Source organism: Salvelinus alpinus, chromosome 1 (genome assembly GCF_045679555.1).
Source record: "Salvelinus alpinus chromosome 1, SLU_Salpinus.1, whole genome shotgun sequence".
NCBI lineage: Eukaryota > Metazoa > Chordata > Actinopteri > Salmoniformes > Salmonidae > Salvelinus > Salvelinus alpinus.
The window spans coordinates 111,106,883-111,122,699 of NC_092086.1; the positions used below are offsets into that span (position 1 = coordinate 111,106,883).

Consider the following 15,817-nt stretch of genomic DNA (forward strand, 5'->3'; position numbering starts at 1 on the left):
TCTCTCAGTCATAGCCAAGAGAACAGACAGTACATATGGTGGAAGGAAATGCAAAGAGAAACCAAGACCTTTCCTGCTCTATCCTCTGTCCCCTTCCCTGGCTAGATCCTTCATACTAAGACCTTTCCTGCTCTATCCCCTGTCCCCTTCGCTGGCTAGATCCTTCATACCAAGACCTTTCCTGCTCTATCCCCTGTCCCCTTCCCTGGCTAGATCCTTCATACCAAGACCTTTCCTGCTCTATCCCCTGTCCCCTTCCCTGGCTAGATCCTTCATTGCACCACTGTAATGGGTGGGATGACAATATGGGCCAGTTGACAACAGCAATCTCAGGGCTTTGTCTTGTTGACAGACGTTTGGAGTGAGTGTGTGTTTGATAGAGGGAGTAGGATTATTTCATGGTACTTAACACATATAATTGCGATTCAAAGCATGCATGAGTGTTATGTAAGACAAGAGGAGAGGACCAGCAGACTCAGACAGACTTGAGCTGAGAGAGAGAGAGGGAGAGAAAGAGAGAGAGAGAGAGAGAGAGAGAGAGAGAGAGGCACAGAGAGAGAGAGAGAGGCACAGAGAGAGAGATAGAGGCACAGAGAGAGAGATAGAGGCAGAGAGAGAGAGAGGCAGAGAGAGAGGCAGAGAGAGAGGCAGAGAGAGAGAGAGAGTGGGAGAGAGAGAGAAAGAGGGAGAGAGAGAGAGAGTGGGAGAGAGAGACAGGGAGTACTAATCAACTCTAAAGTAATACATTCTGTCAATGAATGTATAACTATTGGCAAGATGAAAGAGATCATGTTGTTTGACAGAGACTTATTATAAGTGATACATTTCACAGACATTGAGCAGTAAGCTAAGCGTTTGAACATTACCAGGATTTAAAAACCAAAACAATTGTAAATCCATTGGCGGAGATAGACAGTCACGACTCCTGTGGATAACAATATGTCAGACAAGGACAGCCGATGGGGTAAAACACTTGGTGCTGCAGCAATATGTTACAACAATATTCCAGAGAAAAACACTTGTCTCCATCAAGATGGCGCCGGAGAAGAAGGCTGACATTTTACGAGTTCCTATCCAATTGTTTTTTGTTTGTTTCTTTGCGTTGTTTGTAACTTGTTTTGTACATAATGTTGCTGCTACCGCCGTCTCTTATGACCGAAAATAACTTCTGGATATCAGAACTGCGATTACTCACCACGGACTGGCAGAATCCTTTTTTTCCTTTAACGAGTCCGACATGAATGACATACTGCTTTCCCGGGAACAGGCCCAGATCCGTCATTTGCGGATTGAATAAACCCCTACTGCCTTCCATTCTGCTAGCAAATGTACAATCTTTGGAAAATAAAATCGATGACCTACGAGGAAGATTAAACTACCAACGAGACATTCAAAACTGTAATATCTTATGCTTCACTGAGTCGTGGCTGAACGACGACATTATCACCATACAGCTGGCTGGTTATACCCTGTATCAGCAGGATAGAACAGCGTATTTTTGTAAATAACAACTGGTGCACGATATCTAAGGAAGTCTCAAGGTTTTGCTCGCCTGAGATAGTGTGGTCTACAGCTTATCATGAGATACTCTATCTACCAAGATAGTTTAATCTGTATTGTTCATAGCTGTCTACATACCACCACAGACTGATGCTGGCACTAAGACTGCACTCAATGAGCTGTATTCCGCCACAAGCAAACAAGAAAAAGCTCACCCAGAGGCGGCGCTCCTATTGGCTGGGGACTTAAATGCAGGGAAACTTAAATCGGTCTTATCAAATTTCTATCAGCATGTTAAATGTGCAACCAGAGGGAAAACAACTCTGGACCACCTTTACTCCACATATAGAGAAGCATACAAAGCTCTCCCTCACCCTCCATTTGGCAAATCTGACCATAATTCTATCCTCCTGATTCTTGCTTACAAGCAAAAAATGAAAGCAGGGAGCACCAGTGACTCGATCAATTAAAAAAAAGTGGTCAGATGAAGCAGATGCTAAGCTACAGGACTGTTTTGCTAGCACAGACTGGAATATGTTCCGGGACTCCTCCGATGGCACTGAGGAGTACACCACATCAGTCATTGGCTTCATCAATAAGTGCATCGATGATGTCGTCCCCACAGTGACCGTACGTACATACCCCAACCAGAAGTCATGGAAGCACAGCCAAGAGCTGCCCAGTGACACGAGCCAACTAGACGAGCTAAACTACTTCTATGCTCGCTTCGAGGCAAATAACACTAAAACATGCATGAGAGCACCAGCTGTTCCAGAAGACTGTGTGATCACGCTCTCCGCAGCCAATGTGAGTAACACCTTTAAACGCATTACTGCGAGCATGTGCTGACCAACTAGCAAGTATCTTCACTGACATTTTCAACCTCTCCCTGTCAGAGTCTGTAATGCCAACATGTTTTAAGCAGACCACCATAGTCCCTGTGCGCAAGAACACTAAGGTAACCTGCCAAAATGACGTAGCACTCACGTCTGTAGCCATGAAGTGCTTTGAAGGGCTGGTCATGACTCACATCCAACACCATTATCCCAGAAACCCTAGACCCACTCAAATTTGCATACCGCCCAAACAGATCCACTGATGATGCAATCTCTATTGCACACCACGCTGCCCTTTCCCACCTGGACAAAAGGAACACCTATGTGAGAATGCTATTCATTGACTACAGCTCAGTGTTCAACACCATAGTGCCCTCAAAGCTCATCAATAAGTTAAGGACCCTGGGATTAAACACCTCCCTCTGCAACTGGATCCTGGACTTCCTGACGGGCCACCCCCAGGTGGTAAGGGTAGGTAACAACACATCCGCTACACTGATCCTCAACACAGGGGCCCCTCAGGGGTGCATGCTCAGTCCCCTCCTGTACTCCCTGTTCACCAATGACTGCACGGCCAGGCACGACTCCAACACCATCATTAAGTTTGACACAACAGTGGTAGGCCTGATCACCGACAACGACGAGACATCCTATAGGGAGGAGGTCAGAGACCTGGTCGTGTGGTGCCAGGACAACAACCTCTCCCTCAATGTGATCAAGACAAAGGAGATGATTGTGAACTACAGTAAAAAGAGGACCGAGAACACTCCCATTCTCATCGACGGGGCTGTAGTGGAGCAGGTTGAGAGCTTCAAGTTCCTTGGTGTCCACATCAACAACAAACTAACATGGTCCAAGCACACCAAGGTAGTCGTGAAGAGGGCACAACAAAACCTATTTCCCTCAGGAGACTGAAAATATTTGGCATGGGTCCACAGACCCTCTACAGCACACCATCGAGAGGATCCTGACTGGTTGCATCACTGCCTGGTATGGCAACTGCTCAACCTCCGACCGCAAGGCACTATGGAGGTTAGTGCGTACGGCCCAGTGCGTACGGCCCAGTACATCACTGGGGCACAGCTTTCTAACATCCAGAACTTCTATACCACGTGGTGTCAGAGGAAGGCCCTAAGAATTGTCAAAGACTCCTGCCACCCTAGTCATAGACTGTTCTCTCTGCTACCGCACGGCAAGCAGTAAAAGAGCGCCAAGTCTAGGTGCAAAAGGCTTCTAAACAGCTTCTACCCCCAAGTCATAAGACTCCTGAACGCCTAATCAAATGGCTAACCAGACTATTTGCATCCCCCCTCTTATACTCCGCTACTACGCTCTGTTGTTATCATCTATGTATAGTCACTTAAATAACTCTACCTACTGTTGAAGTCGGATGTTTACATACACTTAGGTTGGAGTCATTAAAACGCCTTTTTCAACCACTCCACAAATTTCTTGTTAACAAACTATAGTCTTGGCAAGTCGGTTAGGACATCTACTTTGTGCATGACACAAGTAATTTTTCCAATAATTGTTTACAGACAGATTATTTCACTTATATTTCACTGTATCACAATTCCAGTGGGTCAGAAGTTTACATACACTAAGTTGACTGTGCCTTTAAACAGCTTGGAAAATTCCAGAAAATGATGTCATGGCTTTAGAAGCTTCTGATTGACGCAAATTATGTCAATTAGCCTATTGGAGGTGTACCTGTGAATGTATTTCAAGGCCTACCTTCAAACTCAGTGCCTCCTTGCTTGACATCATGGGAAAATCAAAAGAAATCAGCCAAGACCTCAGAAAAAAATATTGTAGACCTCCACAAGTCTGGTTCATCCTTGGGAGCAATTTCCAAACGCCTGAAGGTACCATGTTCATCTGTACAAACAATAGTACGCAAGTATAAACACCATGGGACCACGCAGCCATCATACCGCTCAGGAAGGAGACGCATTCCGTCTCCTAGAGATGAACGTACCTTGGTGCGAAAAGTGCAAATCAATCCCAGAACAACAGCAAAGGACCTTGTGAAGATGCTGGAGAAAACCGGTACAAAAGTATCTATATCCACAGTAAAACAAGTCCTATATCAACATAACCTGAAAGGCCGCTCAGCAAGGAAGAAGCCACTGCTCCAAAACTGCCATAAAAAAGCCAGACCAAGGTTTGCAACTGCACGTGGGGCAAAGATCGTACTTTTTGGAGAAATGTCCTCTGGTCTGATGAAACAAAAATAGAACTGTTTGGCCATAATTACCAGCATTATGTTTGGAGGAAAAAGGGGGAGGCTTGCAAGCCGAAGAACACCATCCCAACCATGAAGCACGGGGGTGGCAGCATCATGTTGTGGGGGTGCTTTGCTGCAGGAGGGACTGGTGCACTTCACAAAATAGATGGCATCATGAGGGATGGAAAATTATGTGGATGTATTGAAGCAACATCTCAAGACATCAGTCAGGAAGTTAAAGCTTGTCCGCAAATTGGTCTTCCAAATGGACAATGACCCCCTGGCATACTTCCAAAGTTGTGGTAAAATGGCTTAAGGACAACAAAGTCAAGGTATTGGAGTGGCCATCACAAAGCCCTGACCTCAATCCTATAGAAAATGTGTGGGCAGAACTGAAAAAGTGTGTGTGAGCAAGGAGACCTACAAACCTGACTCAGTTACACCAGCTCTGTCAGGAGGAATGGGCCAAAATTCACCCAACTTATTGTGGGAAACTTGTGGAAGGCTACCAGAAACATTTGACCCAAGTTAAACAATTTAAAGGCAATGCCACCAAATACTAATTGAGTGTATGTAAACTTCTGACCCACTGGGAATGTGATGAAAGAAATAAAAGCTGAAATAAATCATTCTCTCTACTATTATTCTGACATTTCACATTCTTAAAATGAAGTGGTGATCCTAACTGACCTAAGACAGGGAATTTTTACGAGGATTAAATGTCAGGAATTGTGAAAAACTGAGTTTAAATGTATTTGGCTTAGGTGTATGTAAACTTCCGACTTCAACTGTACATGTACATATTACCTCAACTAACCGGTGCCCCCCGCACAATGACTCTGTACTGGTACCTGTCACGTTCCTGACCTGTTTTCTATTGTTTTGTATGTGTTTAGTTGGTCAGGGCGTGAGTTGGGATGGGCAGTCTGTGTTGTTTGTTCGATGTGGGAGTGTGTTGGTTAATTAGCCTTATATGGTTCTCAATCAGGGACAGGTGTTATTCATTTCCTCTGATTGAGAATCATATATAGGTTGGCTGTTCTCACTGTTTGTTTGTGGGTGATTGTCTTCCGTGTCTGTGTCTGTGCACCACACGGGGCTGTTTTCGGTTTGTTCGTTTTATGTAGTCAATTCCTGTTCGTGAGTTCTTTCGTGTCTGTATGTAAGTTCCATGTTCAGGTTTCGTCTACGTCGTTTATTATTTTGATTATTCCAAGTATAGTTCGTGTCAGTGTTCGTCGCTTGTAAATAAATTCATTATGTCATAAAAAAAAAAGAAGATTTTTTATTTTTTTTTTTTTTTTAAATAACAAAAAAAATGAAATAAAAATAACTAAAAAAAGGATAAAAAATTAAAAATATATAAAAAATATAAAAAATAAAATACAAATATTAAAAAATAAATAATACAATTATGTCACGTTCCTGACCTGTTTTCTATTGTTTTGTATGTGTTTAGTTGGTCAGGGCGTGAGTTGGGATGGGCAGTCTGTGTTGTTTGTTCGATGTGGGAGTGTGTTGGTTAATTAGCCTTATATGGTTCTCAATCAGGGACAGGTGTTATTCATTTCCTCTGATTGAGAATCATATATAGGTTGGCTGTTCTCACTGTTTGTTTGTGGGTGATTGTCTTCCGTGTCTGTGTCTGTGCACCATACGGGACTGTTCGGTTTGTGTTGTACATCGTCATTTTATGTGTAGGCTATTTTCCCTGTTCGTGCGTTCTCGTGTTTAATGTAAGTTCGTCGTTCAGGTCTGTCTACTCCGTTTGTTGTTTTGTTAGTTTATAGTGAAGTTCGTGTTTTCGTCTTGTCTTTAATAAATATTATGTGTTCACAACCCGCTGCGCCTTGGTTCCCTCAATACTCCTCCTTTTCGGTTGAAGAGGAGGAGGACCACCGTTACAGAATCACCCACCAACCTAGGACCAAGCGACGGGGGAGAGCGCAACAAGGAAACCAGGACTCGTGGACATGGGAGGAAATATTGAACGGAAAAGGACCCTGGGCTCAGACAGGGGCATATCGCCGCTCCATTGAAGAGAGGGAGGCAGCTAAAGCCCAGGAGCGGTGGTTTGAGGAGGCAGCAAGGAGACGTGGCTGGAAACCCGAAAAGCCTGTGAGTAAACCCCCAAAATTTCTTGGGGGGGGGGCTTAAAGGGAGAGTGGCGAAGTCAGGTAGGAAACCTGCGCCTACTCCCTGTACTTACCGTGGAGAGCGAGAGTACGGGCAGACACCGTGTTACGCAGTAGAGCGCACGGTGTCTCCTGTACGTGTGCATAGCCCGGTGCGGGTTATTCCACCTCCCCGCACTGGTAGGGCTAGATTGAGCATTGAGCCAAGTGCCATGAAGCCGGCTCTACATATCTGGCCACCAGTGCGTCTCCTCGGGCCGGCTTACATGGCACCAGCCTTACGCATGGTGTCCCCGGTTCGCCTACATAGCCCGGTGCGGGTTATTCCACCTCCCCGCACTGGTCGGGCGACGGGGAGTATTCAACCAGGTAAGGTTGGGCAGGCTCAATGCTCAAGGGAGCCAGTACGCCTGCACGGTCCGGTATTTCCGGCGCCACCTCCCCGCTCCAGCCCAGTACCACCAGTGCCTACACCACGCACCAGGCTTCCTGTGCGTCTCCAGAGTCCAGTTCCGGCACCACGCACTAAGCCACCTGTGCGTCTCCAGAGCCCTGTATGCACTGTTCCTTCTCCCCGCACTCGTCCTGAGGTGCGTGCCCTCAGCCCGGTACCTCCAGTTCCGGTACCACGCACCAGGCCTATAGTGCGCATCGAGAGTCCAGTGTGCCCTGTTGTTGTTCCCCGCACTAGCCTAAAGGTGCGTGTCCTTAGCCCGGTACCTCCAGTTCCGGCGCCACGCACCAGGCCTATAGTGCGTCTCAGTGGGCCTGAACTGCCCGTCTGCCAAGCGGCGCCTGAACTGCCCGTCTGCCAAGCGGCGCCTGAACTGCCCGTCTGCCCAACGGCGCCTGAACTGCCCGTCTGCCCAACGCTGTCTGAACTGTCCGTCTGCCAAGCGCCGCATGAACTGCCCGTCTGTATTGAGCCTTCAAAGCCGCCCGTCTGCCATGAGCCTGCAAAGCCGCCCGTCTGCCATGAGCCTACAGAGCCGTCCGCCAGACAGGAGCCGCTAGAGCCGTCCGCCAGACAGGAGCCGCTAGAGCCTTCCGCCAGACCGGATCAGCCAGAGCCTTCCGCCAGACCGGATCAGCCAGAGCCTTCCGCCAGACCGGATCAGCCAGAGCCGTCAGCGAGCCATGACCAGCCAGAGCCGTCAGCGAGCCATGACCAGCCAGAGCCGTCAGCGAGCCATGACCAGCCAGAGCCGTCATCCAGCCATGACCCGCCAGAGCCGTCATCCAGCCAGGATCCGCCAGAGCCGTCAACCAGCCAGGATCCGCCAGAGCCGTCATCCAGCCAGGATCCGCCAGAGCCGTCATCCAGCCAGGATCCGCCAGAGCCAGCCAACCAGGATCCGCCAGAGCCAGCCAGCCAGGATCCGCCAGCCAGCCAGGATCCGCCAGCCAGCCAGGATCCGCCGTCCCTCAGTCCGGAGCTGCCGTCCCTCAGTCCGGAGCTGCCCCTTATCCTGGTGCTGCCCCTTATCCTGGTGCTGCCCCTTATCCTGGTGCTGCCCCTTATCCTGGTGCTGCCCCTTAGTCCGGTGCTGCCCCTTAGTCCGGTGCTGCCCCTTAGTCCGGTGCTGCCCCTTAGTCCGGTGCTGCCCCTTAATCCAGTGGGGTTAATTTGGAGGGTGGCCATTTGGAGGAGGCTACGAAAGCGGGTAGTGACTATGGTGGGGTGGGAACCACGCCCAGAGCCTGAGCCGCCACCGTGGATTGATGCCCACCCAGACCCTCCCCTAGACTTTTTGGTGGTGCGTCCGGAGTTCGCACCTTGAGGGGGGGGTTATGTCACGTTCCTGACCTGTTTTCTATTGTTTTGTATGTGTTTAGTTGGTCAGGGCGTGAGTTGGGATGGGCAGTCTGTGTTGTTTGTTCGATGTGGGAGTGTGTTGGTTAATTAGCCTTATATGGTTCTCAATCAGGGACAGGTGTTATTCATTTCCTCTGATTGAGAATCATATATAGGTTGGCTGTTCTCACTGTTTGTTTGTGGGTGATTGTCTTCCGTGTCTGTGTCTGTGCACCACACGGGGCTGTTTTCGGTTTGTTCGTTTTATGTAGTCAATTCCTGTTCGTGAGTTCTTTCGTGTCTGTATGTAAGTTCCATGTTCAGGTTTCGTCTACGTCGTTTATTATTTTGATTATTCCAAGTATAGTTCGTGTCAGTGTTCGTCGCTTGTAAATAAATTCATTATGTCATACCTCGCTGCGTATTGGTCCACCGATCCTTCTCTCCTCTCCTCGTCCGAGGAGGAGGAAGAGCTAGAGCACCGTTACAGTACCTCCCTGTATATTGTCTCGCTATTGTTATTTTACTGTTGCTCTTTAATTACTTGTTACTTTTATTTCTTATTCATATTTGCATTTTTTATTATATTTAACTGAATTGTTGGTTAGGGGCTAGTATGTAAGCATTTCACTGTAAGGTGTATTTTGCGCATGTGACTAATATACATTTGATTTGATTTGATTTGAAAAGTCAGCAGCCAGATAAAAACACCTGTCACTTTTTTGTAAACGCAACATTTTATTATGAAGAGATTATTAAAATAGTTTTGTGGAGATGATTTAGTGTTCAGGTCAGATGAAGTGCATATGCCTCTAGGGTTCATCGCTGTCTTGCGAGTAGAGAAGAGGAGAAACATTTTGGAGAAGAAGACAAGAGGACAGGCAGTGGAGGAGAGGATTCATTTTTGGGGGGAAATTATAGAATCCACACACAGAGTTGCAGGGGGGTAGAAGAGGTAGAGGAGAGGAGAAAAATGTTGGGAAAGATAGCAAAGTTACAGGGGGAGAGGACGAGGAAAAACATGTTGAAGCTATCCACAGAGTTGCAGGGGGAGAGGACGAGGGGGAGGAAAATGAGAGGAGAGAAGGAGAGGAGAAACTCGTTGAAGATAACCACAGACTTGCAAGGGGGTAGATAACGAGGACAAGGACAGTAGAAGAATGTTGGAGAAGATATCCTTATGCATATTACTGATTCTATGGCCTTAAGTCCGTTTAGAGTAAACTAACGGATTTACTCAGGAATGCCTCGGCTTAGGAGGGGAGGTTAGGAGAGGAGACGAGAGGAGAGGAGAGGATAGGAGAGGAGACGAGACGAGAGGAGAAGAAAGGAGAGGTTAGGAGAGGAGAAGGGCTGAGAAGAGAAGAAAGGAGAGGTTAGGAGAGGAGAAGAGAGGAGAGGGGAGGATAGGAGAGGTTAGGAGAGGAGATGAGACAAGAGGAGAAGAAAGGAGAGGTTAGGAGTGGAGAAAGAGGAGAGGGGAGGATACGAGCAGGACAACAAACTGCTTGAGACCACCATCAATATTTGGAAGAACAACAAAGCAACAATTACACACGCCACATATCAATTAAGTGTGACCGTTGCAGTGCTGGAAGCACTCTGTTTCTCCTCTCTCGGGCCTAGCTGTATGCAGACAGAGCTCTCCCACGGAGGACGGCTAGCAGCTAGCTGTAGGCTAGACAGAGCTCTCCCACGGAGGACGGCTAGCAGCTAGCTGTATGCAGACAGAGCTCTCCCACGGAGGACGGCTAGCAGCTAGCTGTAGGCTAGACAGAGCTCTCCCACGGAGGACGGCTAGCAGCTAGCTGTATGCAGACAGAGCTCTCCCACGGAGGACGGCTAGCAGCTAGCTGTAGGCTAGACAGAGCTCTCCCACGGAGGACGGCTAGCAGCTAGCTGTAGGCTAGACAGAGCTCTCCCGCGGAAGACAGCTAGCAGCTAGCTGTATGCAGACAGAGCTCTCCCGCGGAAGACGGCTAGCAGCTAGCTGTAGGCTAGACAGAGCTCTCCCGCGGAAGGCAGCTAGCTGTAGCCTAGACAGAGCTCTCCCGCGGAAGACAGCTAGCAGCTAGCTGTAGAGTAGACAGAGCTCTCCGGCGGAAGACAGCTAGCAGCTAGATGTAGGCTAGACAGAGCTCTCCCGCGGAAAACAGCTAGCAGCTAGCTGTAGGCTAGATAGAGCTCTCCCGCGGAAGACGTCTAGCAGCTAGCTGTAGGCTAGACAGAGCTCTCCCGCGGAAGCGGCTAGCTGTAGCCTAGACAGAGCTCTCCCGCGGAAGACAGCTGGCAGCTAGCTGTAGAGTAGACAGAGCTCTCCGGCGGAAGACAGCTAGCAGCTAGCTGTAGGCTAGACAGAGCTCTCCCGCGGAAGACGGCTAGCAGGTAGCTGTAGGCTAGACAGTGTATGCAATAAATTAAGTTAATGTAATCTTTACCTTGTGTATTCTCAAATATATACCTCCAGTATTCTCAAATCTATTAAGGAAAGTCAAACAAAAGTCTATTTAAATACACGGAGTAGCACAGATATAATGGAAGGGTCCAAAGAAGCTCTTCTTGTAGTCTCACCTATCTGTTATAGTTGTCAGACACTGTTTCAGATCTGTCGTTACCATCCTTTTTCCAGAATAACATTTATTGGTGGATGTGTTTGCCAATAAAACATAGCAGCACCTAATGAATCTTTCTTTTTTCTCCAACAGACACTCAATCCAAATGCCATCCCTGTAAAAGAGTCCAACTGTTACACACACACACAACAACAAAAAAACGAGAGGCAAAATGTGCCTACACTTGTTCCGTTTAAACATGCCTCAGTCATTCCTATGCCAGATAGAGAGACAGGGTCAAGTTAGACCATGTTCCGTATTAGTAGAGCCCACAACCATGAGTTAAGATGTAAAAGATTAGATTATTACGAAAGGGAAGAAATACCAACTAATATTGGCGATAAACTCTTGAGCAATGCCTGGCATGACGATGGAGAGCCATCCTACACACATTTCAACACAGTGAAACACCCAGAGAGCTGATAGGCAGCCTGTCATGTGGTAACTTGTTACAATGCCGTGTGGACTGAAATGCACCCAGTTCCCTCAGATACATAGGCACATTTCTTTCCTCCTGTAACACCAGCCGTTCTCTCGTTAGTTAAATAAACAATGTATGAACACAACAGTGAGTCTAAGCAATAACCATCAAGCACAGTAATAATTTAAAGACCACATCACCACAGGGGGCTGTCATAACATGATGAAGTTACATGTGTGTCATTCCCCGCCAGTGCCAGACAGGAAATGCAGCAGATTAATGAGTCTCTCACGGTTATGGACAGACACCCGTTGCAAAGTGGTTCAGTCGTGGATGGATGCACTGTGCTGTTAGAAGGTACATCTATCTAATCCATGTGTTAATCTATTATGATGTAATTACATCGATGACGTTCCAATAAGTATTGACACATTGCCAATACCATTACATGAAAGCAATTAGACAAATTCTAGGTTTATTTTAACCACCTACACTTCTGCTATAGAAAAACTGGTGAAAAATATCTACACATTTATTCAAAGGGAAAACAAGTGGTTCGTCTTTTGGTGTAATTATCTGTTCATGGTAAATGACGTCTATCTTACATGATGTATTATTCAATATTTTAGCCAATATGGTTAATAATCAATTCATAAAAGCATCGGCTATCCCATGAAGCCGTTACAACTCTGGCCACTGAAGGTTTGTTCCCAAATGCTATATAGGCTAGGATCGTTGATGGCATATGATTAATAAAGTATGGTTACAATTTCATTTGCTCTCTTGAACCTACTGTATCCTTTGGAATTACTTCCATGGCAACAGTGAATCTATGGGTCATTATCAAAACGTCACAAGTCTGGTCACCGAATGTTTGTGATATGCAGCATCACAGCAGCAAAACAATTAGCCTACATATTATATTATTTCATTTTTTCCCCCCACAAAAAAACAATTATAATTTAGTACCGTAATCTCAGCTCACAAGTGGGAATCATATTCTACAGTGCAATAGAATATTGGAAATTTAAATGAGCCTACCTGTAGCAAGTTGTCACCTCTCCAGTTGGTTTTAAGCAAGGATATTTGGTTGTGGCAATCTTATTCTCAGAACAGACTTCACTGTAAAATAATGACATTAGGCTATTAATGCACGTCCTTCAAGATAAATAATATACAACCTACCACAATATAACCCAAGTATCCCGCACAATGTTTCTCTTGATATCTACAGCACCGTGCGTAATGTCAATCCAACCCATTAATAAAATAGCCAGGGCGCGCGACGCGTGGGTATAGCCTACCTGTTCGCATCATCCTGATGCTCTCTGTAAGTCCACTGCAAACTTCGTGAGAAGAAGAGAAACATCATAAGAATCCTCAGAAGAGTCCCGCTGCCTTTTAAAATCATTTCCCCTTGGTCAAGTCTGAGTCGCATTCAGTCCCAAACACCTGTATCCTTCCTGTACCCGAAGCAATTATTGTAGAGTTGAAGAGTGAATGGAAACTTGAAGTGATTGGATATTTCCAGCTGCTCTTGCTTCAAGTTAATAGGCTATCCCAAACTGATGACTATTTCCTCTGTCCCTCCCACCGCTGACTTTTAGAGTATGTCTATGAATTCACCAGGCGCTCACTTTCATATGAACTGCGCATCAATTAACACTAAACTTCTCTGCTGTTTATTTGACACGCGACGAACGCTTGATAGACTGAGGAAGTGTGTAGTGTTTGCGAGTCAAACTTTTGTCATGTTTATTTTCTTCCAAGAAAACCAGTCAAAATAACTGAAATTATTAATAACGGTCTCAGAGGATAGCATTTTGTGTATTGTCACATTTTTTTGTTGAATCCTGGGCTGAAATTCAACAATAGCTGTTTCTGACTTCCCAAATGGTATATATGATATGATCATTGATATGATCATTGATGAAATATAATTGCTAAAGTATGGTTACATTTAATTTGCTCTCTTGAACCTACCCTTTGGAATTACTTCCATAGCAACAGTGAATCTATAGGTCATTATCAATAAAACGTAACAATAAATCGAGTGTTTCGATTTGCCCAGCCTGGTCTCATAGACTAGACGTAACATAGTAAATGTATGTTGAAGGGGGCAAGGAGACCCCAGCTATGCTAAAACCATGCCGTTTACAGGGGATTGTTAGGTAAATGTTAACTATTTGGTTGTAATGTCGTCGTCACCTCTTGGAGAGCGTAGCCAGGACTACACATTTCCGATTATTCCATGCAAAACAAAACACATGCACACATTCATCTCCATCATCAGTTATTCAGCAAGTAACTGCATGCTTTTTAGCATCAGTAAACATAAACCGATCATGTCATTTCAATACTGGCCACCATTTATTGGATATTTTAGTGATATAAAATAAAAGTAAATTACATCTGACAAGTATGAGTAGTTTGGGTTAATTTCCCATCCGTTGTTATCTCTCCCTGTCAAGCAGCAAAAAGGGGCGCATTTGCCAATATACTGTTAGCTGATGATGTTTACTTTACAAGCTACCGGTAGAAACGTTGTACAGTTGGCTAAACATAGCGGTACAGAACGTAGAACTAATGTACTTTTTTCTCCAACCAATGTAGGTCTACCTAGCGAAGTTAGCTAACATTATAGCTCGTTTTGAACATTGTTTTTAGTGTATAATTACGATTGCTGACAGGCATGATAGTCTACATTGATTGATGGACCATATCAAATTGGCTAGTTAAAAATAACAGATCACATCAATATGGCTAGTTAGATAATAACAGATCACATCAATATGGCTAGCTAGCTAATAACAGATCACATCAATATGGCTAGTTAGATAAATACAGATCACATCAATATGGCTAGCTAGCTAAAAACAGATCACATCAATATGGCTAGTTAGATAATAACAGATCACATCAATATTGCTAGTTAACAAGCTAACTTTCAGGGGATAAACTAGATGTCTATATCCAAGTATTGTTTGATTTGCTTGCCATCTATAGTGTTGATGACAGTAGTCCAATTGACAACTTTACCAGGAGAAGGACATGCCAATGTCAAGCCCTTAACAGCGACAAACATCATAGCTAAGCAAGGCTTGCTTAAAACCCCGTATGATAGACCAAATGAATAGCTGTAGCTAGATCAACACTACAGTAGGATGTGCTGCCCAGCCTATATATATTTTTTTCCCTGTAGTGAATATTGCGTTGAAGATCTGACGTTGTTTCCAAGGTACAAATTCAACATTTTATACAAAGTAATGACAAAAATCCTGTGATAGAAATGTCATCCTCAAAAGAACAGTTTATTATGTTAACGACTTTTTTTTCCAAATCCAATGTATTTTCCACATAGATTCGTTGTGAAAATACATTGACAAATTACATTGAAAACAGTGGCGACCCGTCATTCAGGGCAGGTGGGGCAGTGCAGTGGTCTGGTGTTGGGACTCTACTGTTGGGACTCTACTGTTGGGACTCTGCTGTTGCGACTCTGGTGTTGGGACTCTGGTGTTGGGACTCTACTGTTGGGACTCTACTGTTGGGACTCTGCTGTTGGGACTCTACTGTTGGGACTCTACTGTAGGGACTCTACTGTTGGGACTCTACTGTTGGGACTCTGCTGTTGGGACTCTGCTGTTGGGACTCTGCTGTTGGGACTCTGCTGTTGGGACTCTGCTGTTGGGACTCTACTGTTGGGACTCTACTGTTGGGACTCTACTGTTGGGACTCTGCTGTTGGGACTCTACTGTTGGGACTCTACTGTTGGGACTCTGCTGTTGGGACTCTACTGTTGGGACTCTGCTGTTGGGACTCTACTGTTGGGACTCTGCTGTTGGGACTCTGCTGTTGGGACTCTACTGTTGGGACTCTGCTGTTGGGACTCTACTGTTGGGACTCTGCTGTTGGGACTCTACTGTTGGGACTCTACTGTTGGGACTCTACTGTTGGGACTCTACTGTTGGGACTCTGCTGTTGGGACTCTACTGTTGGGACTCTACTGTTGGGACTCTACTGTTGGGACTCTACTGTTGGGACTCTGCTGTTGGGACTCTGCTGTTGGGACTCTACTGTTGGGACTCTACTGTTGGGACTCTACTGTTGGGACTCTACTGTTGGGACTCTACTGTTGGGACTCTGCTGTTGGGACTCTACTGTTGGGACTCTACTGTTGGGACTCTACTGTTGGGACTCTACTGTTGGGACTCTGCTGTTGGGACTCTACTGTTGGGACTCTACTGTTGGGACTCTGCTGTTGGGACTCTACTGTTGGGACTCTACTGTT

At 45.9% G+C, this 15,817-nt stretch overlaps 1 protein-coding gene across 2 annotated transcripts in view; it reads right to left on the bottom strand.

The window, feature by feature from the left end:
* Positions 1 to 13,048, bottom strand: part of ccbe1 (collagen and calcium binding EGF domains 1) — a 100,909-nt gene extending 87,861 nt beyond the window's left edge. The window contains exons 1-2 of one of the 2 annotated variants that reach the window (XM_071341442.1): positions 12,831 to 13,048; positions 12,568 to 12,648 (exon numbers count right to left, since the gene is read on the bottom strand). In XM_071341442.1, coding sequence (XP_071197543.1) covers positions 12,568 to 12,648; positions 12,831 to 12,964 — 215 coding nt within the window. In that variant the 5' untranslated portion in view covers positions 12,965 to 13,048. The remainder of the gene's footprint in view (positions 1 to 12,567; positions 12,649 to 12,830) is intronic. The other variant, XM_071341432.1, reaches the window with a different exon arrangement.
* Positions 13,049 to 15,817: the final 2,769 nt, after the last annotated feature.